Source organism: Anser brachyrhynchus (assembly GCF_964034855.1).
Source record: "Anser brachyrhynchus genome assembly, chromosome: 2".
Lineage (NCBI taxonomy): Eukaryota > Metazoa > Chordata > Aves > Anseriformes > Anatidae > Anser > Anser brachyrhynchus.
The window spans coordinates 139,358,456-139,383,041 of NC_137695.1; the positions used below are offsets into that span (position 1 = coordinate 139,358,456).

At 37.1% G+C, this 24,586-nt stretch overlaps 1 protein-coding gene across 4 annotated transcripts in view; it reads left to right on the top strand.

The window, feature by feature from the left end:
* SPAG1 (sperm associated antigen 1) overlaps positions 1-17,837 on the top strand; it is a 43,199-nt gene extending 25,362 nt beyond the window's left edge. For all 4 annotated transcript variants that reach the window (XM_080583171.1, XM_080583170.1, XM_080583172.1 and 1 more), the window contains 7 exons: positions 3,311-3,463; positions 7,903-8,078; positions 9,929-10,070; positions 10,979-11,105; positions 14,273-14,437; positions 16,358-16,735; positions 16,857-17,837. In XM_080583171.1, the coding sequence (XP_080439297.1) occupies positions 3,311-3,463; positions 7,903-8,078; positions 9,929-10,070; positions 10,979-11,105; positions 14,273-14,437; positions 16,358-16,735; positions 16,857-16,988 (1,273 nt within the window). In that variant the 3' untranslated portion in view covers positions 16,989-17,837. The remainder of the gene's footprint in view (positions 1-3,310; positions 3,464-7,902; positions 8,079-9,928; positions 10,071-10,978; positions 11,106-14,272; positions 14,438-16,357; positions 16,736-16,856) is intronic.
* The last annotated feature ends 6,749 nt before the right edge of the window (positions 17,838-24,586 follow it).

Sequence of the window (24,586 nt, forward strand, 5' to 3'; positions counted from 1 at the left end):
TCACAAATATGCATAGAAAGCTTAAAATCTTTATTATAAAAGCAGGCTTACTTCAGTAATGCTCTGTGGTAACCCATATGTAAAAATTTTGTTAAACCAACTGCTTATCATAGTGTTGGAAATGACTTTCAAGCATCTGTGTGGTGAATGTGTGTGTTCTATGTTTTTGTTTGCTTGTTTGTTTTTTAATATAAACTCAGCATAGTTAGGAACAGTGATTACAGTTGTTAAGGAATTGAGCTAAAATCCGTCTGCTTATGGTGGCTTTTAAGGACGCAGGTGTGAAAGATCAGACACCTTCAGTAACTTCCTAACACTGCTGTCAACTAAATTATTGGTGTATTTCCAGATGTCTTTTGCTGTAATTTCTTAAATAGCACTAGTAAGACTGAGGCTTAAAGGGCCAAAGAGGAGCCCAAGATGGTCAGAATTCTTTTTTTTTTTTAATTAATATAGTTGAACCCAACTATTAAAAAAAAAAAAAAAAAAACTAAATCTAAAGTATGTATGTAACTTTATATTAACTGAATATTTGACTTACTGTATAAATTCTGCCTGATGAAAAAGATTTTTGAAAATGTCATCTGAAAAAATTGACTTGCTATCAGCATTTTGTTAAAGTAGATGCAGGATCATAGACGGCTTGCTGATGAGACAAGATGGCATACTTAAGTGCCATGACATTCTTCAGTTCAGGAGGTTTCTAGTATGTAGGACTTCAGCCAAAGTCAGTAATACAAAGGTTTGGGTTTTTTTTATTCTTAGTGATTGGAAGCTTGGTTTTCTTATTACTTACATAGTATTTTAATCTCATGCATATTTTCTGGATCCACGATGACCCATAATGCTTAGTGAGCGCAGCAGAGGTAGAAAGAATGTAGAAACTGGGAGGCAGAACCGCAAAACTTCAAACACAGAAATTAGGCAATGTCAATTAAATCCACTCTAGGCAACACAACAAAAGGGATAATCTATGAAGAGGTTACTTGATATCATCGAAGTAAAAAATGGCGTAGTGCTTACATTTGCGATACAGAAAGTATATAAAATTATTGAATGTTTATTAAGTTTTAGCTACTTAGGGCTTAGAAGTTTGTCAAAAAAAAAAAAACTTTGTTGGATGTCTCTGTCTCAAGACTGTAATTTGGAGTGCCTGTATTTCTTTCTACAGAGAGTGAAACAGGGTTCCTATGTGCTAATATTATTTTCTCTTATTTAATATACTGGTGTTGCTTGGTTCATGGATGTATTATCATAGAGTAGAATCATTTAGGTTGGAAGAGACCTCTAAGATCATCTAGTCCAACCTTTAACCTAGCACTGCCAAGTCCATCATTAAACCATGTCACTAAGGTCTCCAAGTTTTTCGAAGACCTCCAGGGATGGTAACTCAACCAATTCCCTGGGCAGCCTGTTCCAATGCCTCACAATCCTTTCAATGAAGATATTTTCCCTAATACCCTACCTAAACCTCCCCTGGCGCAACTTAAGGCTATTTCCTATTGTCCTATTGCTTAGTGCTTGGGAGGAGAGACCAGTCCCACCTCACTATAGCCTCCTTTAAGGTAATTGTAGAGAGTATCTAAGTTTTATCTTTATATTCTGCCATGAAAAGGGAGTTTTCCATTCCCACTGATACTATTCTTCAAACAGTGTCTTCAGTCCCTGAGTGTATTTGTGGGTTTTTTCTTCTTTCTCAGTTTTAGGGACTTGGAAATTGTGTTATTTTTTGTCTGAGTTACACAATGGGAAGCATTTTTGTAGAGGTTTTTTAACGGCCGTGATGTCATGCTGTTGTATTTTGCAAACGCATTCAGCAGGATAAGGAGAAGTGGAGTGCTGGAAATGCTTATGAAATGGAAATGTTTGTTCTGGAAATCATTGTTTCTTTATTGTTAATGGAAGAGTGATGGAGAAAAACTAAGTTACAGCAAAAAAGGCCAACAGCATCTTGGGCCATATAAAGAGGAGCATAGCCAGTGGATGGAGGGAAAGTGATTATCCCCCTGTACTCTGCATATGATAGATAACATCTATGATACTGTTTTGGTTTTTGGCTTTCCCAGTACAAGAAAGATACTGATCAACTGGAGTGAGTTCAGTGAAGTGTTGCTGAGGAGGTTGTGGGCTCTGGAACACTTCCCTGGAAAAACTAAGGAAACTGGGTTTGTTCAGCTTAAAGAATGGCTTCAGGAGGTCCTAGCAGCAGTCTGCCAGAACCTGTGAGGAGATTGTCCAGAAGATGGAGCCTGGCTTTTTCTGGCAGTACGTTGTGGGTGGACAAGTGGCAACAGGTGAAAAGGAACCCAAGAGGTTCTGACTGCATGTTAGAGGGAAAAACAAACAAACAACTTTTCCCTTTTCCCCATGGGAACACGGGGGTATTGCGACAGGCTGCCCAGAGAGGCTGTGCAGAAATTTTCTTGGAGGTTTTCAAGGCCTGATGGGATAAAGCTGTGAGCAACTTTCTGATCTTAGAGGTGACCTTTAGCAGAAGGTTGGGCTGGGGACCTCTGAACCTGAATTACCTCGTGATTCTTTGAAATCTAATCGCCTAGACTCATCCTAATTTCAGTATTTCAGTTTATCTTTTTGTCTCATTAGCAAGAATCATTGATTAATAAAAGGTAATCTTTAATCTATAAAGCCTTTGTGGGCTGCTTCGTCACTTTCCTGGAAAAGCACATGGTGTTCAGAAGTTCTCATTGCACAGTATTGGGGATTGAGTTCACTGTTGAACAGGCACCAATCGACAAAAGACAGGCACAAACCTAATAGCTGAAAATAGGGGTACATTCATGTTTTATTAGATCAGTTTTTTTACATGCATACTTCCACGTAAGTAAGAAGAATTGAAGAATTGAAAATTGTGTAGGCACCATATACCCACCGATATTTAAGATCCCTTCCAATCTGAGCCATTCTATGATCTAGACATAACATTCTATGATCTAGACATGTTAGGAAAAAAACTTTTCCTAACAGCTGTCACTATATTACTTACATTACCAGGAAAACATTAGTTCTGCAGAAGGAAGATGTGGATGTAAGCAGAGTAAGCTGTAGTAAATGTGGATGTAAGCAGAGTAAGCTGTAGTAAAAACACTAACAATTACATAACTGCATCTTATTTATTATTATTAATAGTATTAATAATAAACCACCCAAGTGTGTTTTCCAGGGTTATGTTACTGTATGACCTGTCTGAAGTCACAGAATTGTTCCATATAGATGTCTATCCCATAAAATATTCTTGCTGTTGTTATTTACGTTACTCTGTTTCAACACCATATCCTTCTGTTTTCTCCAGAGCTCTGGAGCTTCAGGCATTTTCCCTTAAGCCTCTCCTACGACGAGCAATGGCATACGAGTCCATGGAGCGGTATCGACAGGCATACGTTGATTATAAAACAGTTCTGCAAATAGACAGCAGCATACAAGCAGCAAATGATAGCGTTAATAGGTAAGTGCACTTTGTACATTTTCTACTCATCGGTCCAAATAGAAAAATAGAATTCAGTTTTGTTTGGGGCCTACCCTCCCTCTGTTCTACATGCCTGAGACAGGGTCATCACAACTACTATGTTCTAACTAGTGGACCAGTTATTTCATTTAGTTGTTTTCCCATTGCTTCACCATTGTCATCAGCAGTAGGTCATTTTTTATTTCAAAAATGTATTATTTAAAAGGCTTTCTTTTGCACTGGTTCTTCAAATTCTTTTCTTTCTGAATTTGTTTGACGCAATGTAAAGTAATATTTTAAGTCCGTACCTTTTCTCTGACATTCCTGTGCATATTAGCACTCTTCCTGTAGCAGTTGAAGATATATGTTGTGTTAATCCTCCATTATGCTGCAGTTGTGCAGACACTGAAGCAGCTTGATACAGTGATTGACTGCAAGGCTTAGAGGTGTAAAAAATAGAATTGAATCTTATTTTTGACTTGATTTCTGATGCTTCCAACATTAACTCTTGCTACCAAGAGATGTCTCAATTTCTGTAACTATATTGCAATAGTTCACAATTATGATAGTGTTTATACAAATTTATTCTCATTAACATATAGAAAGTACTTCCATACACAAATGAAAGGATTTCCATTCCCTTTTCTTTCCTTTTTTTCTTTTATTGAACAAAAATATTTATGAAAGTAGAACAGACATTAATAGTTGAGCAAAAACCTGCATTCATGTAACTTTTTTACAATGGAATCTAGTACTTTTCTCTTCAAGGCAACACCATGAGTGATTACATTATTCCCTATGCTTCATTAAAGAGGCCATGATATCTTTAAGTTCTGCTTTAACTTCTCCTCTTAGAAGTCTTACATTTGATTACACATCAAATAGTTACTGATCTGTGTCTGCATTGATAGTAGCCCATTTGGTTTGTTGAAATAACTGACTGACCTGGTATCTGAGTGAATTACTGTACTTTTTTTTTCTTTGCTTATTTTATCTGCAGATATTCTTTTCACATTTCGCCTGACAATGACTTGTAACTTGCTTAGTAATAAGCATATTTCCTTCTTTTCCCTTAACATTCTTCCTTTTCTCCCCTCTAGGCCTTCCTTATGTTTTTAGCTTCACTGCTCATTACTCTTTCCTCCCTGGCAACCCATCACCTTATTTCAGCTGCTTCTTCCTTCTTCTCTTCTCTTCTGCTGGTAATTCATTTTTGCTTGCAAATTCTTAGTTTCTAGAGCCTAGACCTCCTGCATAATTGAACTTTTAGTATGACTTACTTTTGAATTATTTATTGTTCATAAATTAAATTGTCGACTAAAGTATCGATTTTAATTTCCAAAGTAACACACCTTCTTAAGATGAATTTTAACCAAAAAATTGTAGTTACTCTACTGCCTTTTAACTTAATGGGACAACCCCAAAATAGCTCTATGAATTTATCAGGAATGTCAGGTCGTAACACCATGCTTTTACTGGAGGATTTACTTGATTTTAAGTTCCTGGAGGAAATTGGATGGTGATCCTGTAGGAAACTGACAGATAAACTCATCTTCCTACTTATGTCTGAAGGCAGGTTTACTGAATCTTGTTAAGGCTTGTCTTTCTGCCCTTACCTAGCTAAGCAGGCTTTCCAGAAATCTTAGAATCCAAGGGGTTTGATATTTCAGATAATTCTCATGTAAAAGATGAGTAGAATTTTTTAAGATCAAGCCTTTACCTGACCATTTTACAACCAAAAGAAAATAACAAAGAAAGGAACGTAAGTACATATTTTTATGAAAAGGTAACTGAGAACAAATATAAAGAATTATTTGAGTGTTTGTCATGGTTAGATGATAATGAGTAGTCTTTTATTGGTTATTTTGAGGTGACTTTTAGTTAAATCGGAAGGACTGTATCTTTTAATGGTCTGTGCCAAATCACAGGAAAATGCCTTTCAAGTATACTTTTTAATTAGTGTAGTTTTACTAGCTTTGTGAACATCAGTGACTTTCTTTGTATTTTAATTTCCTCTTGAGTGATTTTTTTATTATTTGCTTTTCATTGTTAGAAATACACAAGCTCTAATGGGGGGCAGTATGTTCATGCATTTCCATTTACTAAATTGAAATTTCATTCCAAAATTCTCTCAACCCCTTTAATGCCAGTTAGTAAATTGCAATAGACAACTTGAGAACTTTTAATAAAAGCCCTGTATGAGTATTGTAGTGTACCGACTATGTCTTTGTGATAAATTCCAAAACTGCAAGGAGATTGTTAGGTCAAGTTAGAGTGATAGTGTTGGGGAATGAGTATCTGTCACAACCTTTTTTGTGAGATACCTGTGCTCTGTTAAATTAGCCATAGCTCACAGGTATGCATTTTTGCAGAAGGCCATTCTAAGAAGAGACTGCCCTATTACAAGAAATCAATCAAAAAATTCTGCTGATTTTGGTGAATTAGATCAGGTTTTTTGTCCAACTTTTTAAAGCCATTATGATAAGTAGAAAAGAACTGACAGGAAGGAAGTGGGATGCTGGTTTACAGTTGAAACTCTGTTACTTTCTATGAGAAGCAGCAGAACAGAAATAATTGCCTTTTTACTATAAAGTTTACAATTTTCTTCTCTAACAAAAAAAAAGAGTAAATCATAGGGCTATTTAATTTATGATGGTATGCCACATTTTTCTTAACAATTGCATTTGTATGACGCTTTAAAAACCTAACGTTTTAGGAAAATTAGAGCAAAACAGAACTTGGACAAGCTTCTCTGTTGTCCTGTAAAATACTGCTTACTAATCATCCAGATAGAGGAATGCCCTGAAAGGGCATGTGCAGCTAATACATAGAAAAATAGTCTTGTTCACTTAGAAAGAGTTGGAACAGAGATATAATACTAAAAAATGTGATATTCTGTATATGAAGAACTTATTTTCAGTTCAAAATGGTATGTTTCATTTTATGTAATACATAAAATCACGTTATATTGCTCCACGAACAGTGTTTTTCATCTACATCATTGAAATACACTGGTAATTTCTGTTTTACAATAAATGTCCACTTGGACATGGTCCTGGGCAACCTGTTGTAGTTGTCTCTACTTGAGCAGGGGGTTGGACCAGATGACCTCCAGAGGTCCCTGCCAACTTCAACCATTCCGTGAGTCTGAAATAATATGAGAACAGATGCTGCTTCTTGTATTGGCTCTTCTCTCAGACCCAAATTGGAAAAGAATTTGGTCCCAATTGCTTTGACTCTATTGCCATAATCTTTCACTGAGGATTTATTATTATTATTAGTTTGTAGCCATTTTTCAAATACTTAAAGAGAATAAAATCAAGGAAGTAAACTTTATTTGGGTTATTTATACTCATTTTATCTCATTCATGTCACGTTCAAGGTAACAATTTTTTTTGAAGAGTATTCATGTAGTATGTTTTCAAACTTGTGTTAAATGGAAACACACCTATTATGCAATTTTCAGTTTAATGACTTCCATAATATCAATGTGACTTGCTTTACTACTGAACTGAGGATTTTTCTTTGTTAAAGCATATGTTAGACTTATCACCAGTTGAACTTAAGAGCCGTTTATTTTGATATCAGAAGACTTACATCAATGTTATTCTCATCATAGATTAATTTGTGTGGGTTTTTTTTGTTTGATTGTTGTCTTTTAAAACACTGCAAAATATGTAACAGAAACATTAAGTCGTATATGGCTTTACTCGTGTTTATTTAGGTCTTGCTCCAAAATATATCACAGCAATGGGAAACTCCCACTTAAGTGCATTTTGACTTGAACCTCTCACGTGTTGAAATAAATGTATTGGTTAAAGAAAGACTGAAAAGATCAAATATATTTTTCTTTGCCTTTTTAAATGGGGATGAAGAATGATCATTTGAAAAATTTGACTGTTGTATAAAATGTAATTTAGTATATACTTTATGACCTACACTGGTTATCTACAAAATTGTTATGTAAGAGGTAATTATTGTGTAAGAGGTTTTGCTTGACACTGGCAAATTTAGGTACCACTTGTATATCTGAGTGTATTGTATTTTACTTATGCTTCAAATAACACCAATGAACACCTAAGAAAACTAAGCAAAATTAAATGTCTTTCCTCTATTTCTTTACTGCGTGTTTCAGGCAGCAGTTAGAGCTTAGTTGCAAAATAAGTCATTTGCTTAAATATTTATAGATGTAGCTGATGTCAGTTTCTTGTCTCCTACATACTAGCATAAGTATTTTAATTTAAAATGGAAAAAAAGTCTGAATCAAATAAATTAATTCAAGGGTGTTGACTGCTGTGACTTTTTTTCATTAGTCTTAAGGATAACTGTTCGGTGTTTTGGGGAAAATTGGAACATTGCATTATTTTATTTGACTCTAGTTTATTAAAGCATTAAATAAATATACGAAAAGTCATGCTGATAGGAGTTTTCTTTTTCAGAATAACAAAGACTTTAATTGACCAGGATGGCTCTAGTTGGAGGGAGAAACTGCCACCGATTCCAGTTGTCCCAGTCGCTGCTCAGCGACACAGGTGGGATGGAGGAAATTTTACTTCAGAGGTTAAGCCAAGCAATACTACAGATACCAACGGAGAAGAACAGTTGCAGATGAATCGTACGTATAGCTAATGCAAGTATATATACATACAAGAAAATAATGTTAATTGAAAAATGGAATACAATTTAATAATGTCAAAAGAACATCTTTAGAAAATATTTATTTTTTTGAAAAGGCAAATAAGATGATGGTCTTTTGGTACAATTAGGGTTAATGTGCTTTAAGGAACCACAGTAATGATAATTTTTTTAGTCCAGATGATTTAGTTTGTAGCAAGTCATTTCTAAAGCTACATAAAATAGAGCAGAAATACTCACCAGCAGTGTGTTGAGTCCTACCACAAGTATCAGTGGTTTCCCTAACCTCATGCTACAGTTATAATGTAGTTCCACCCCCCACCCCCCCCCCCCGCTCACCCCTCCAAAACAAACAATCAATCAAACAACCCCAGACCAACACCAGAAACCCATCCTCAGTAACATAATCCGCTGCATAATCTGTAGCCATCGTTTAATTGTTCGTGGAAGTATTACCTGTTACGTTAACCTGTTCTGAAACACACTGAAATCAGCCATCAATATCTTCATGGAGTGTGGTCCGCAGGATTTTGATACAAAAAACTTACATAAATGTATTTCAAATAGAGTGGGTTTTGTTTTTAGAAATAGTAAATGAAAGCTGTGTAACCATTTTCTTCACTGAAGGCCAACTCAAAGATCGTGGTTGCCTTCTAGGACTTGTATTAAATCAGTGAGACCCCTGGTAATAGCTGGCACTGGAAGCATGCCAGCAATAACATTCAGTAATTATTTAAACGTTATGCGTGGCTGACATTTTTTTTTGCAACGATTGTGTGTTGTTTTTTTTGTGTCCTAACAACTTGAGCTATAATTTAGTTATGTTTCCTGCTTAAATCTGCTTTGCTTTCAGATTGTTATTTATATTTTTCCCCAAGTCCGCATGTAGTTTTCTGGCATCAGAGACTGCCATATTTTTTTTAAAAGAGCTCACTGAGCCTAATTATTGGTTAAAATGGTCTTCTTTATATGCAGTGTTTAAAACCTGAAGCTTGGCAGGGGGCTCATATTCTTTTAGCAAGGTGCAGAAAACAGATTTTTCAAATGTTATTTACTTGCAATTATGTTACTAATTTTTGTTTGCTCACACTTAGACATGAAACTGCAGTCAGGATTGGTTTTCCACTACAAACATAATGAAAAAATGCAGACTAACCCAGAAGCACATGTAACAAAGGATGTGGAGTTTAGAAGGAAAGAAAATTATTGAAGAGCAACACAACATAAAATATATATATATATTATATATATATTTTATGTTTTCAGGTTACTCTGAAAGCATCTTTTTTATAGAAATCATTAACAGACTATTATTGATGTATCACTAACCCCAACTGATGTGATGATTTGTTTGTCATTGTCAGTTTAACATCAAAATTATGATGGATCAGTTGCTTGCAGAAAGAATATTAGGTGAAATTACGGTTTTTGGTGTGATGGTGAAGATCTAGAAGGCCTTTAATCCTGTTTATCAAATCTCCACCACTGTAAATAAAGTCAGTATGTCAGTGGAGATGCATAGTCCCTCTGTACTGCACAGAACACGTTGACAGGAAGAGGTAAAAGTGTAGAGCTGTCTATTTGCATTCACATTATTTTCAGCAAAACTGTTAACTTGGTGCATTGGAAGGTATATGTTGTGCCAAATGTGTATATGTTAGTTCATGCCTTTCTTAGAGCAGCAGGGAGATTGGGAACACACATTGCAATGTGCAAACTGATAAAGATCCTCCAGGTGCCTGGCATTTATTCTTAAGTCTGGGTGGACTGCTCAGTTACCCTTAATGCACTGACCTTCTTAGGTAACAATGTGATCCTTTTGTTACATAGGTGAGAAAGCAGAGGAAGAGTTCAAGACATTAAAAAACGAAGGGAATGATTTCGTAAAGAACGGTAAATACGAAGAAGCTGTAAATAAATACAGCGAATGCATGAAGTTAAATGACAAAGAATGTACAATCTACACTAACAGGTAAAGATTTAAAATTTAACCCCCCTTTGTGGAATAACAACACTTACATTTTCATACTGCAAATAGAGATTTCTCATCACTTCAGTCACTGTTGTAAAGAAAGTTTTTTTTCCTGCTTGATAAGTGTTTCTAAGAACAAAATTGATTTTTGGTTAAACAGCATTACTTCCCAAGGGGAGCAAGTATTAATGTCACTGATAGTTATATAAAGACTTTAAGATATATGTAAAATAAGCTACAGTAAAAGTTATAATTAACATAGTGTTTTGCAGATTGTTTTTGAGAATACTGGTATGATTTTAATTAAAAACTAATGTGCAGTAGCAGTATCTCAACCATGAAGAATAATAGTTCGGAGAATGGGCATAGTGCAAAAATAAAAGTAGGAACCTGGTCACACAGCAGCATTATTTTAAAGGTTGACCTAATTCTGCCATATAATTCTTTATACTGTAATCCTATCAGCTTCCACGAACTAAGAAGGATTTGATTAGGCCAATACTTGAATAGGAGACTTTCAAGTTATAACTAGGTACAGAAGGTAGTAGTGGTTATTTAATCTAGAGCACTTTTTTACCCAGAATGGCTGTATAGGATCCCTATTGTATCCATTAGTATACTATCATATTAACCTAAGATAAATTCCGCTTCTAAAATGTGTACGTACCTGCTTAACTTCAAGCATTATTCATAGTTGAATTTTGACTTTTTATTACAGTAATTCTCTAAATCCATCCAGTGATGTCATTAATACTTAGTGGTTTTGATGTACTCTAAAAAAAAAAAATAAAAGACACATTAAGATTGTGTGAAATAATTGTAATTAACGTTTATGAGTCAGATACTGTTGGCACTACAGTACGCTAGAATTTACTTATATTGCAGTGTATTCTGTTTTTCTGTGTTAGAGCTCTCTGTTACTTGAAACTGTATAAATATGAAGAGGCTAAGCAAGATTGTGATCATGTTCTTCAAATAGAAGATTCTAATATTAAAGCTTTTTATAGAAGAGCACTAGCGTACAAAGGATTACAGGTGAGGAAAAAGAACATGACAGGTATTTTTAAGCACTTCTAAACTTGCTTATCCTCTTCAAAGGCAATCAGGTAGTTGCAGTCAACGAACACAAAGCGTGCAGTGCTGATGATTTATTACTTTGCAAAGCATTAGGCATACATAAAATATACATATTTTTGGAACATAAAAATCTTCATGTTGACTTGCAGTAACTTGAGAAAAGACAAGAATATTGGAACAAATGAGCTTTGACTGGAGATTAGCTAAGCAAGTTTCAACTGTTCTAATGTTCTAATATACTTCTGGGTGTCACAATCTTTTTTTTTCCTGTCAGGGTGTTCACTATATCTTTGGTAACGGCACGCAGATTCTTTTCAAGTCTGTCTTCATCTGTCCAAACTAAAATCTCAAGCTGTCTTTTGGCATCTGCGCATGTATAACTGCTTGTCAGTATTGTACCAGGCCTTTAATTATCTTTGTTTTCTTCCCTCTTCCTCCTCTAAACACATTACAAACCTTTGTCAGAGAGTTCCCTTCTCACTCTGTGGGCAGTATGGGGACTGAACCTTTTTCTTTTCCATCTGCACATTGAAGTTGTCTGTACCATCCCTGTCTTATATCACAGTTCCTTGAGTATCATTTTATCTGACCTTGATAAAACACGGTCTTATATTGCTCATATCCATCCTGAGTGTGACTGCAAATGTCATGTTACATCATTTGAACCGTCATTTTGTCCATCACTCTGTTGGTTCCCCCTTCTTCACTGGGTGAGTTAACTGCTTTTCTATACTTCATAATTCCTTCATAGTAATCCTTACTCTACCTGTCAACTCTTGTATTGAACGGTCAGCTTCTCATTTCTGTTGTCTCATGATGTCAGCTTTCATCATCTACTTTGTATTAAATTTTACAAGTGTCTTTAAACAAAGATCTTAACCGCTTTCTCCTGCGTTTTTTGTAACTGGAGGTGATCACTCCAAATATCCACCAAGTTCTAGCAGTGTTCTTCAAAGGAATACTTACATCAGAGCTCCCTTATGTTTGATGCCTTAACAAAAATTCGTTGTCACTCAGCCTACAAATCACTTGAACAGTTTGTATGTGCTTATCAGGATACCTGACTATTCACATTCTATGTTACAACACCAAATTTAGGTCTTAGTAACCATGAGAATCTTTTGATGATAAATGTGTTCCTCTGTTACAGTAGCTACAAAATTTTGAGGGTTTCCTTTGATTAATTTTCAGAGAAGGTGAAAAGTATTCATTTTGTGTAAAATCATTTTTTGTAGCTGTACCAAGCTCCCAGGTATTAATCATCTGTAACTGTATGTTGTTGGAGTTAATAACAAAAATAAATAAATAGTATAAATAGAAGCAAAAACAAATAGTGAATCTACTGGTCAAAAAAAAAAGAATTACACACTAGCGAAGAATGTCAAGAATTGGAAAAACGGTTTAGCAGTTTTTTTGTAAATATTTTAAAAAAAAAAAAACATACATTTTGGTTGGATTTAATACCTTTATTATTTCAAGTTCTAGGGTTGTGAGTTAGTGGTAATACCAGAGGAAGCAACAAAAGTGATCTGGGGTTGACAAATGACTGTGTAACAAAAGATACTACTGACTAGATGCATCTGTTTAGGCAAAGATGTAACTAAGCTGGAAAGTGTTATTTGTTTATAAATATCTGGGTATTTATTTGGCAGAAAGCTGCAGTGGCATTTAATGTAGTAAATTATTTTTATAGATTCACTGAGATGTAAAGGAAGATCAGAATGGAAATCATGCTCATCTGGTGAATTAGGCCTATAACGTGGGACGTGGGACTGGCCTGTATCTCCTACAGCTGATAGTCAATTCCTTGCTTTGGGTACAACCATATCAAATGAGTTTGTCACGAAATCTGGCAGGCTGCACTTTGAAACCCAGGACTGGTTATTTTCTGACCCTTGTTCTGGAACCTCATTTCTCTGTAGTTGTGAATCTTCGCATTTGTAGTTCCAATGCTTTAGCTTAAATGGTAGCTGGTTTTTGATGAAAGCAATCTGTCTCCTTCATGCATTCATTTGCATAGGCTGAATAATTCTGGTTTTCTTAACTCTTTGTTCATAATACAGCAAACTTTGGTTAATTTACAGACTTACTGCAATGGCTCTGCACCTTGAATACAGTTAATTGGTATTGAACAAAATATTCTGGATAGAAAAGATGATGAGTGTCTTGTAGACTGGTGCTTTAATTACAGTTAAGCTGCAGAGGAAATACCTCAAGTGGTACATCAGAGGACATTTTTTTTTCTGTAGTAATATGAATGACTTAAGATAACTTTGTGATACTGCTTGGGAACAGAAGAAATATTGGGTCTCTCACTTGAAGAAATTGTGTTTCTGCATAGTCTTTCGCTATCTGCAGTTACATGTCATTCTTATTTTTGATACTCCAGCCTTCAAGGTATCTTGATTTTTTTTTTTCATGTGGTGTTTCAGTCTTCCTCAGAACTGATGCTGCTATTAACTTCATCTGTCCAGAAAACTTAATATGAAAATTCATATTTAATGCCAAAATTAGAAGTTAAAACATTAAATAAATCACAAGACTGATCCATGAGGAATTATGTCCTAATGTCATTCTGTCTCTTTATTTGTCCTTATCTTGGTTATTCCAGAATTTGTAAAGTAATCTCAGTCTTCTCAAGTATTAGCATAAATTTCCCATGTCAACCTGTAAGAGGTTATCTATTGAAGTGATGCCCAGGAAGATTAGGCATATTTTTAACTCAGGTGACTCTCTTTCATTGGCGAAGCAAATATGCAAACTGTTGATGGTCTAGCATTATATTAATCTTCAGGAGGTGTTCCAGCGTTAAGCAATTATGCTTAAAAGCAGCAATCTTCAGTAAGCCATTCACTGGCACAAGGAAATGGTTTTCAGAACATAAATTATTTCATAGTACATATTTAATAAGGAAGTCTTGTTTCACAAAATATTCAAGTTCATCCGTGGTTTCATTTTTTTCTTCCTTTAATGAAATTACACTGTATTTAGATGATTTTTATCTACTTAGTGTCAAGATTCTAGCACTTCTATTTCTCTTAATTGGAAAGGACAGTATGGTAATTACAGTTTATATTTCTAGTGGTGTGTTTATTGAAAAAAAATATTTTCCCTTTTACTTACAGAACTATCAAGCCAGTGTTGATGATCTCAACAAAGTCCTTCTAATAGATCCAAATATTCTTGAGGCAAAAAATGAACTAGAGCAGGTAACCCAACTGCTTAACCTTGGCAGCAGCGCTGTAACTGGCAGTCTACAAAAGCAAAGGAAGAAAATAACCATACAAGAGGTATATCTGTTCATTTTTAAAAGCAAGCAGTACAGAAGCCACACATTTGAAAAAATACTGTTAAAGGTTTTGTTTTGCAGTCCTTAGCTATATATTTTTGGGGGGTGGGGTTGTATATTTAATGTTATTCTGAGGGCATATTGGAAGATTCTTACATAAGATGTGTTTGGCATCCACTGTGTTCTTTAGTAAAGCTTGGCATGCTTTGAGGTACATTCATAACCACAGCAGAAATGAAAAAAGTACATTTAGATGGCATTAAGCCTGAGCATATGCTCCTTGTAAACAAAAACTGCTTACTTTGAAATACCTATTTTACAGAATGTGGCTGACAAATAGCCATTTTTCTTTTAAAGTCTGTGCTACTCAGGAAACCTCTGGCAGAGGTTCATTGTTAGCAGACGTGCTGGCTGTTCTTGCCTTAGTAGTAAAATTACTGGTCCAAAGAAGAAAATCCTGCCTTAAAGAACAATGGTATGGGTGAAACATCTGTGGAATCTTACAAAAGAAATGCAGGATGTAATGTTACATTCAAGATCAAAATATTAGCTTTGGGGAGTTGTGTGTTGGATTAGGTGATGAAGGGATTTTCTCAGTCATCTGATGTTTTTGGATTGTAACTTTGCTAGTCCTTTACAAATGTGTTTTTTTCCCTTTTCTGTTTAAAAGATGCAAGTTCTAGTCTATACAGTATGAAACTGAGACTGTAATTTGATTGTGTAATTTCAAAATGGTGGTGTAACAGAATTTTTAATATAGAAACAACTTGTTTTATTGATACACTTCATTGTCACAAGTTCATGGGACTTTACATAACTGGTGTTACTGGGAATAATGTTAGTTAAGCTGTGAGTTGTGACAAACAAAGGGACTTGGATAGTGTTCAGAGGAGGTCTGGGAAGTGAAGGCATTGTTCAGAGACCAGCTAACTGCATTACTGGCAGTGGTAATTTTTCCAGGGGTGGGGCAGGAAGCATTTATATTTGCTATCGTAATTATAGCTGTCCCCTTCAAGAGCATTCCCTGTCTTATCTACTGTAATACATGGGAATTCCGTGAAAACAGACTGCAAAGATAACTAGGGAAAATTTAATTAGAAATTGATTTATCATTATTGCATTTTAATCAAGCTATAATTGTATGTAAGACGGATACCTCTGTGGATAGTAATGATTGTTGACGAACAGAGCAAAAGCTCTATAAGCCCAGTGCAGTGCTCTGCGGAAATGACTAAGCTGGCTCCCGGCACAGCACTGATACTGTACAAGGCAATATCTTGAGACTTTTCCAAAAGCTTGGCATCAGCTGGAGAGATCCCCTTCAGTGGTTTGTTTTGGTCAGTTTGTACTAATCCCACGACTCCTGATGGTTTGAAATGGATTTTAGCAAATGTAGTTGATCCCAAGGCTAATTTTATTGCAACCGCTTCATGAAATTCAGTACAGCCTGCAAGCTCTGAAGACATTAAGTGGGTATTCATGCAGTTACACCATGGTGAGCTTTCTGCTTCCACAACAAGCCTGAACAGCAGCCTGATGCCACTGCTGTATGCCTGTGCTATTCTGAAGTCATGGCAATAAAATGGAACACTGCTATCTGGGGGCTAAACTTCAGTTCTGCCTGTGTTCTGCAACTTCACGTTTAGTTACATGCATACAGTCCTCCTTAGCAATCTCCTGGGGTGCTTCAGATGTCTTTCTGCAGTGAAAGGAAATATAAAATACACGCTTTTGACTAGAAAGAAACCTGTAAAGGTAAATTAGAAAGGTACCATTCTGGGGGGGGAAGTAGGATATAGAGAAAAGTAGGAGCCTTTCTTTTATGAAGAGTAAAATGTTAACTATAACGAAGTGACATTATTATTGAATATATGCATTCAGCTTACGAAATTAATGAGTTGATGCTATTTCTTCTGTGAAGGTGACTGAATCTGATGAACAGGAAGAGGGGCAGTTTGCTGCATCAGAAGATGTTGTAACTGATGATGATACTTCTAAAGAAGAGGTTCAAAAGAGCACGCCATTGAAGACCTCTGAAAAACTGACAATTTCCGAACCATCTAATGCTTACGACTTTGGTCAGATTATAAATGTAGTGAATGCCAATAAGGATAAAGTTGCTTGTGCAGATCTTTTAACAATTACTGATCCCAAAAAACTTCCAGTGCTGTTAAGTAACAAACTTGAAGTAGAGACCTTTTTGATTTTTATCCAGTCATTGGAATATTACGTACTTGGAAAAGATCCCAGTCTTGTATATCAGCATCTTTTCTACTTGAGCAAAGCAGAAAGATTTAAGGTAAGAACCTAGGTTGAATGAGTACTTAAGTTGAACAGAAACTTAGAGGAAATTTTCATATTTCAGTAGGAAACAATACAGTAATTGCTTGGGCTAATTATAAAATAATGTCTTTTCTCAGGTGGTGCTGGGCCTTCTTAGCAAAAACGAAAAAGAACAGGTTCAGCAACTGTTTGACTTGCTTGCAGAAAACCAGAATCATCAATACTCTTCAGAAGATCTTGAGAGTCTTAAAAAGGTTTATGAACTTTAAGAAGAACTTAAGTTAAAATTTATTTGTTGCATGGATATAGTTGATGTTTATGAGCTAGCTGTATAAACACTGCAGGCTTGCACGGGTTGAAGTGGGTCTTTATGTGGACTGTTTAGATTCTATTTTGTTTTGATAGTATATGCACATTTAAAACTTGCTGCTCTTTTGTAGTTGTACACATTTTTAATCTCTACAGTTTAATGCATGCCTTTATGTTCAGTAACAAAGTACAAGTTTGGCATACTGATTTTATTTAGACTTAACATAAAATATATATTTTACATTTATATAATGTGAAATATCGTGATGGTACGATAGATAATATACTTTTAGTCATCATTTTGTGGGTTGTATGTTCTTGTGATAAAGAAGTGTCTTCAAGGTAAACGGGTCAGTTAGCAATAGCTTTGCTAAAATGAGTTTACAAAAAGTATAAACATTTTTCAGACAAACTACTACAGACCATCTGTTTCTTCACCATCTGATCTACACAAAACAGATTTAAATATTTTGGTGCAGTACTGCTTAGCAGCAAAGGTGAATGAATAATACATTAACTTGTCATGGAACACTTTGAATCAAAATAATTAATTATTAAATGAATGGATATGTTTTTTTTAAATGACGAACAAGTGAGTAATTTTTAGTGCACAGAGAATTATTTATTTTCTCTGTGTGTAGAAGGATTGCTGGTTTGCACAGCTTTTAGAGTAATAGTGGTGAAAAAGAGAACAAGTGGCTGCACTTAACATTAAAAATATTTAACTCCGGGTTTTGTAATCAGATTATTTAAAACACCGGGTGTATTTCTATTTGCAGACATATTCGTAAAGCTAAAACTAAAACCGCTTTGTGGACCAATGTGATTCTTGTTTTATTTCGGGCAGTACTTATGTTTTATGTATTATTTAGACAAAGCTGCATTTTCTCAAGACTAAGCTTAAAAGTTTTTCAAATACCCCAATGCCTTCTTTGCACATGTGATATAAATCTATGTTGAACTCACAAGCACTGCAGCAGTATCACTAGGGATGTTGTTCAAATAATATTTTTCTCAGGTGTATATTAATTAAAAATTAAAGTTTTTTTCTTGAAAAGTTCAGGTTATGGATTCTTCATTTCTGGTTCTACACTCTTCAGACTTTCAGTTCTGACATGGTTTATGAGTTTTGTCTTGAAGTAGAATACTAAGAATGGCTTTTAATTCCTAAAACACTGTCAGCACAACTGATGCTTCTTGTCCTTAGATGTCCTCTTGTTGTGAGATTGTCATGTGTCCGAGAGCTCTGTAGGTGATCTAATCTGTGCATAACCAATTGTACTTATCCAAGGAAGTGCCAGGCAGTTTATTCTTCAGTTGTAGTGACAAAGGTATTCATGTTCGCTAATTTCTCTGATAGCGATTTCAGTCCATTCCTGCTGTAGTTTAGTGTGTCTGAGAAAGCTATGTACGTATGCAGCTTACTGACATGGTTTGGGGTTGAGAGCATTTTGTTTCCATTCCATTTGTAGAAATGCAATACAATTTAAACTATCAGGTTTGTAGGGATTGGCGTGGAGACTTAATTCCTTAATCAAATGGGATGGTATTGCCTTCTGCAACAGAAGTACAGCTTTACTACATAGATTATCCGTATTTCCCCATGGGTAACTTTTGTTTCTGCAGCTTTGTTTCAGGTGATTCGGCTTTAGGGCTTGCAGCTTTGAATGAACAGAGCTGAAGGTGGTTGTAAATTACAGATTTTAAGAATATTTTGTTGATCAACGCAGTAGGTTCCTTGTAGTTCCTACTTGGCTGTCAGAATATTTTTTTTCTCATAAAATCCTGCTGAAGTTTTCTCCAATGTTTACAGAACACATATTTTCCCCTCGCTAAAAACAGCTTAAATTATTAAAATTACTGACTTTTAAAAGGAGTATTTCAACATTTATTTTAAGGTAGGGTGTTTTACTTAACAAGATTATTTCCATTGCTAGTTTTAAGGTTCCTATAATACTGAGGAAAATTATCAGACTGCATCAGAGAAACCGTGTTGTTAGAGGGAGGGAGGAAGAACCGAGCCTCTCTATGCAAAGAGGTTATTGTCACTGTGACCCATCAGGAGCAGTGCTGGACTCTTGCCTCTATAGGTTTCACAGGGAACAGTGACCTAGGTTTGAGCACACTCTGTCAGATGTGTGCATGTAACAAAGTTGGACACGTGGAAAATTAGTTGAAGTACCGTTATGACATTTCCTATTTTATCACATACTGACATAAAAGATTAATTACTGATTTGTGTTTGCACCGTTCTCCTGAACATATTTTCCAGCCATAAGGCCTATTACTCATAACTCGTCCTCATTTCAGAACCACAGAATGGTTTGGGTTGGAAAGGACCAACCCAAATTCTATACTATAAACTATACCTCTACTCTAGGTGGGGTATAGCCACCAAAACAGTTTGCTTCAGGGATCTTCTCGGAACAGAAGCATCAAAGAGCCACTATTTTATGAAGTCAGGAGTTCAAAAAGATATAAGATTTTAAAATATCATTTTTCTCTAACAATGTTTCTAGCGTCTTTAGTGGTGGAAGGGGAAGTGTGGTTATCTGAGGAAAACTGGTTTTGAACATAGTAAAGGCCTGCTAAGTTGAGGAGATATATTAGTAATACATGGATTAGAAAAAAGTCATTTTACTAGAAGCCTAGAGGTAGTCCAGGAAGATACCTTCTCTCATAATACATTCTAGCTTGAATGCCAGATGAAAGAGGTCTGCTCAGCCTGAGGCAGAACTGCCAGAGATAGCAGAGCAGAAAGCTAAAATTACCTCTTGATAAGAAGTGCTAAATGAAGAACCACAGCAAGCAAACCTGTTCCCCAGCTGACAGGAGGGAGCCATCACCAGCTGCAGTCAGAGCTTTGTTTCAGATGCAGTCAGCAAAAGATCAAATAACAAACATCCTGATCTGAATAATCAGCGCTTTGCTCTGCAGTTACCCATCCTCTAAAGTACAGAGCCGGTCGTTAGTTCATTAGACAGCGATAGGACAGGCCTCAGTAGAAACCTTAAACCCGGCACTAACTAGATATTGAGCAACAAAGGGGGTTTTACTTTCCCTTTTCAGCTTAAGGCAGGCTGTAAGGTTTGCCCAATTGCACATTTAGCCAAACCACCAACCCACCCAAAAGGCTGGGTAGTAGACAGCCCCGAAATTTTTAGTGAAGTATCCCTGTACCCAGGTATAACGGGTGCTGTCACACACAGGGCGAGGGCAAGAAGTTCCTGAGGGACAGGTGTTGTCAGGGCCTGGTTGCTTCTCTGCCCAAAAGCAGATTCACTACAAGGACATCACCACCACACCTTTTTTTACTCTTCTTTCAAAGTGGCACAGGCAACAGAAGCTGGCATGGGCCCAGTACTGGTAAGCCATGCTTCTTGCTCTTATGTAGGAAGGTTTTTTTTTCCACTAATCAGAACCTGCTCTGCACCCTGTAATCCATGTGCACACATAACAAAAAGGGTTACTTACTTACTCTTTGTGTCCACTAGGCCTTGCTGAAGGGTGCAAGCTGAACTATTTAGACTTGTTACTTAAAATAAACAAAATACATATTTTGAGCAGCAGGAACAAAACTCCTTCCCTACTTGTAAGTTAAGATTTATGGCTTGAGTCAACAGAACTCAGAGGAACCAAAACAATGCTGCAGCAGCATGGGACACGATGTGCACGGTTTTAGAAACACCAGTGTCCTTTAAAATGCTTGATGCAAGAAAGCATAATAATACAAAGCCAACAGAAGAAAAATGAGCTGATGTGAATGGATTTTGTAATTGTCCGCCTCCAAAAAGAGGTGGCTGTTCACCCACACAAGGCACAGACGTGCAGCCTCCTGGCCTGAGTGCAGCCGTGTGGTCCCAGCACAGCAGAGGGCAGTGGACTTCCATCCATCCAGGCTCCTGCTTTTTCTTTGAGTGTCCTTTCTGGCCGAGGGCCTTACAGGCTGCTCTGGTGCTGCCTTAGTGCTCACAGACCGTGCGCTGCAGCCACCCAAGGGCAATGGGCAGGTGCTGGGGTGAGAAACAGCTCCGAGCAGGCTATCAGACCCTGATGCCTGGCTGGAGAAGTGTTAAATGCTTATCCAAAACCACTCCCTCAGTTACTGGGTCTCTGCCTGCGCAGCACTGGTCACCTAGCCACTGCTCGACCCTGAACTGCAGGAAATACAATTAAATCATTTAAAAATGCATAATACATACATAAATTCTGCCTCCTCTGGAAAAAAACTATATATATACATATATATACATATATATATATATATGTAGTTCTTAAACTATGAAATCCCTGACAACTCAGCAGTTTGGGTCTTGACTCTAAAATTTTCAACAGCCTCAAATACAACTCTAGTGCTGCTCTTAGTAGTCAAGGGCACCTTAAATACCTCTGTTTCAATCTAATCGAGTATGGAAGATCAATTGCCATGTTAAGTAAGCTATTATAGCAATAAGTCCATCTGAATTCAATGATGAGGAGGTCTAAAAGCAGCAACTCAGAGAGGCTTCCTGCAGCACAGCCCCAGGGTTTCCTGGTGCCATCTGCTCTCATTCTCTTAGCAGGGGACCCGTCATACAGCTACAGCCCGAAGCAGGGACGCGTCTGTGTGCTGAACTCTGGCTTATGTAAAAAAAAGGGACTAACGTGTCCTGGTCAGGACTCGTCTCAGCACCTTTTTGTGCCCACGGCAACATCAGCACATTGTGCCTCAGAAGACCACATGCATGAAGCATTGGCTCCACTAAGAACTTCTGCCATTCTGGAAATCTTTAAAATGGCAGCTTGACAGCTGTAATTGCAGCTGGACCAGCCCCCAGCCAAGGCAGAGGTATCACGAAACGCCGCTGCCTTTTACAGCGGTGTGCCATCGCTGCTCATCCGGAAGGAAACAAGGACAAAACCAGCTGAGCAGCTGCTCGCCTCCACCTCCCCGCGCACATTCGCCTCCCGGCTGTCTCCGCTCTTTGGCACCTTCTCATTTCTTGAGCCCAGGGTGACAGAGGCAAGGATGCCCGCTCCAGACACTACCAACCTGTCATCAGCGCACGCCTGCGCACCCGGACCGAAAACCCAGCTGGGATACAACTTTCCTTTCCAAACACGTCCTCAGGAGCGTTCCTTATTTTCACCTCTTCTGTATTTCTTATTTTTGCCTCAGTACCCTTTTTCCCCCTTCCCAATATGATTGTGTAAATTTAAGTAGACAATTTTGTAACATGCAGCTTTTTCTTGTGAGGCAGCTAAAATCAATCTCCTAAACACCTGGAACAATAGAATTTTTATCCGGAAATTATTTTTAAGTTCATTAACTCTAGTTAATTTTCAACCATCTCCGTGGTTATCCTCATAAAGCATCATTACCCATGAAAGCGATGGCATTACTCAGTAGGCAACTATTTAAAAATTACTTTGGATTTGCATAATGAGAAGTTACTGGGAGGGAAGAGACATACGTCATAGTCAAAAATGTTTACCAACCAGTTAAGAAAAAACAAAAAAAAAAAGCTCGTACTTTCACACACACAGTTTAGTGACACTGATTCAATGAAAGGAAGCGATGTACAAGTCCAGATGCTTCACTCCAAAAAAAAAAAATCTGCAGACTGGTCAGAAAGCTTACGCAGCACTTTTTATCTATTTAAAATTGCAGCCCTATCTCAAGTGCTCTCTGATATGGCAGAGGTTAGAAACAATTTCCTCAAGGTTCATAATCTGTCATAAATTAGTCAAACTGTCCAGGAACCATGAATCAGAATGGTTTGGGTTGGGAAGAACCTTAAAGCCCACCCAGCTCCAGCCCCCTGCCATGGGCAGGGACACCTCCCACCAGCCCAGGTTGCCCAAAGCCCCATCCAGCCTGGCCTTGAGCACCTCCAGGGATGGGGCATCCACAGCTTCTCTGGGCAGCCCTGATTGCAAAAAATACCTGAAAAACTACCAGCCCGCTGGGAGAGCAGATGGCTATTTCAAGGGAATTGACCTCTCCTGTAGTTTATTTCAGTGCAAGAACAAACCCATTGCCTAAGTGAATTTCTATTTCGGTAATTCTCTAAATGAGAGGCATCTTCTCCTCAATACACTTAGAGCATTCCATTAATCCACTGATATATCTTCTACTTTTTTTTATAGATTCTAAACAATTCAATGCTGCATCAAATTTAAATTTATTAGACAGTGCTGTTTGGATTGCCTCACATATGAAATATTACCTCCGAATAAAGAATGATACAAGATGAATCTGCACAACCGTGTTCTGCTAAAAAAAAAAATTAACTCTATTAACTACATTTTAATGTGAATATAAATTATCAAAGATGGTTTCAGAGTGACTGACAATAATACTACCATTTGATAAAGCTTATTTACAGGATCAAGCCATGTTTTCAATTTCCTGCACAGCAAAACAGAGGTACTGAGAGATTGTTAGGTTTAAGAACAGAAGAAAATACGTCCTCCAACGCCAGTTCCCTGCTGCAAGCTCTAGATTGCATTACTGTAAATTGACGTGCTCTTGTCATTCCATAAATACACTGGACAAAGCCAAACCAGACATTTTCAGAGCTGGAGACACCAACAAGAACTCTATTGCTACTGCACAAGGCATCAGATTCAAAACTAAAGTGAAAATAGAAGCCAAAAGGGGAGTTTCACCTCCTGCTCTGCGGGAAGGAGTGAGTAACTTCTGGCCTAAGGTGACTGCCTGAAGGTTGTCAGAGGAGATCCCACAAAAACTGAACTTGTGGCACGCACAACGACAGCAGCACGGGCAGCTCACCAAGTCAGTGGCGTCCTACCGCAACTTCACTCTCCAGCCTCTACCTAAAGGAATCAGTGAATGCTTTAATTAATGATCATAACTGAGAGATTCTATACAGGCATGAAAAATTATATCAGAACTCACAAACCGGCATTACAAGATTAACAGCAAATGCTTCAGTAAATGCTGAACCTAATTCAACACCTTACTCTTCAGTAGCAATGTATTTTTAAAAGCATTCAGACTGGGGGGAAAAATATCAGTCCAGAATAAAGCACTAAAGAAGTCTTAACACTATCCACCCTAGAAAAAGTGCCTGATGCTATGGCAAAAATTGCCTTTATGCCTTGCTACCATTCCTAGAGTATGCTAGGTTTCACTCGTCCCATTTTTTATTCTCTCCTGGAGCATCCAATATTGGAACAATATAAAAAACTCGATGCTTTTTAGTGATTTAGGGTTGACCAAGCCAAGTTATCTCGTTATTCAATCTGTTATCAACAGAGCTTACGCATGGGTTTGGGATCCGTGCGTCACAGCACCCCAATCAGTTTTGGTTTTTCACTTCCTGAGCCTGTCAAAATGCAGGTGAGAAAACAAACCTAATGAACACTCGAGCTCAGCCAAGGAAGAAATACCATTTTTTAACCGTAAATACTGGGCAATCTGCAGTGTTTCAGAACCAACATCTTATAGGCAGTGTGAATTGACGAGTGTCCGTTTAGATATAGGAGAAATTAGGGTTCAGTCTAGCTCAGCAATACAACCACAGCCTGTCCACTTGTACCAGGTGGTGCATTT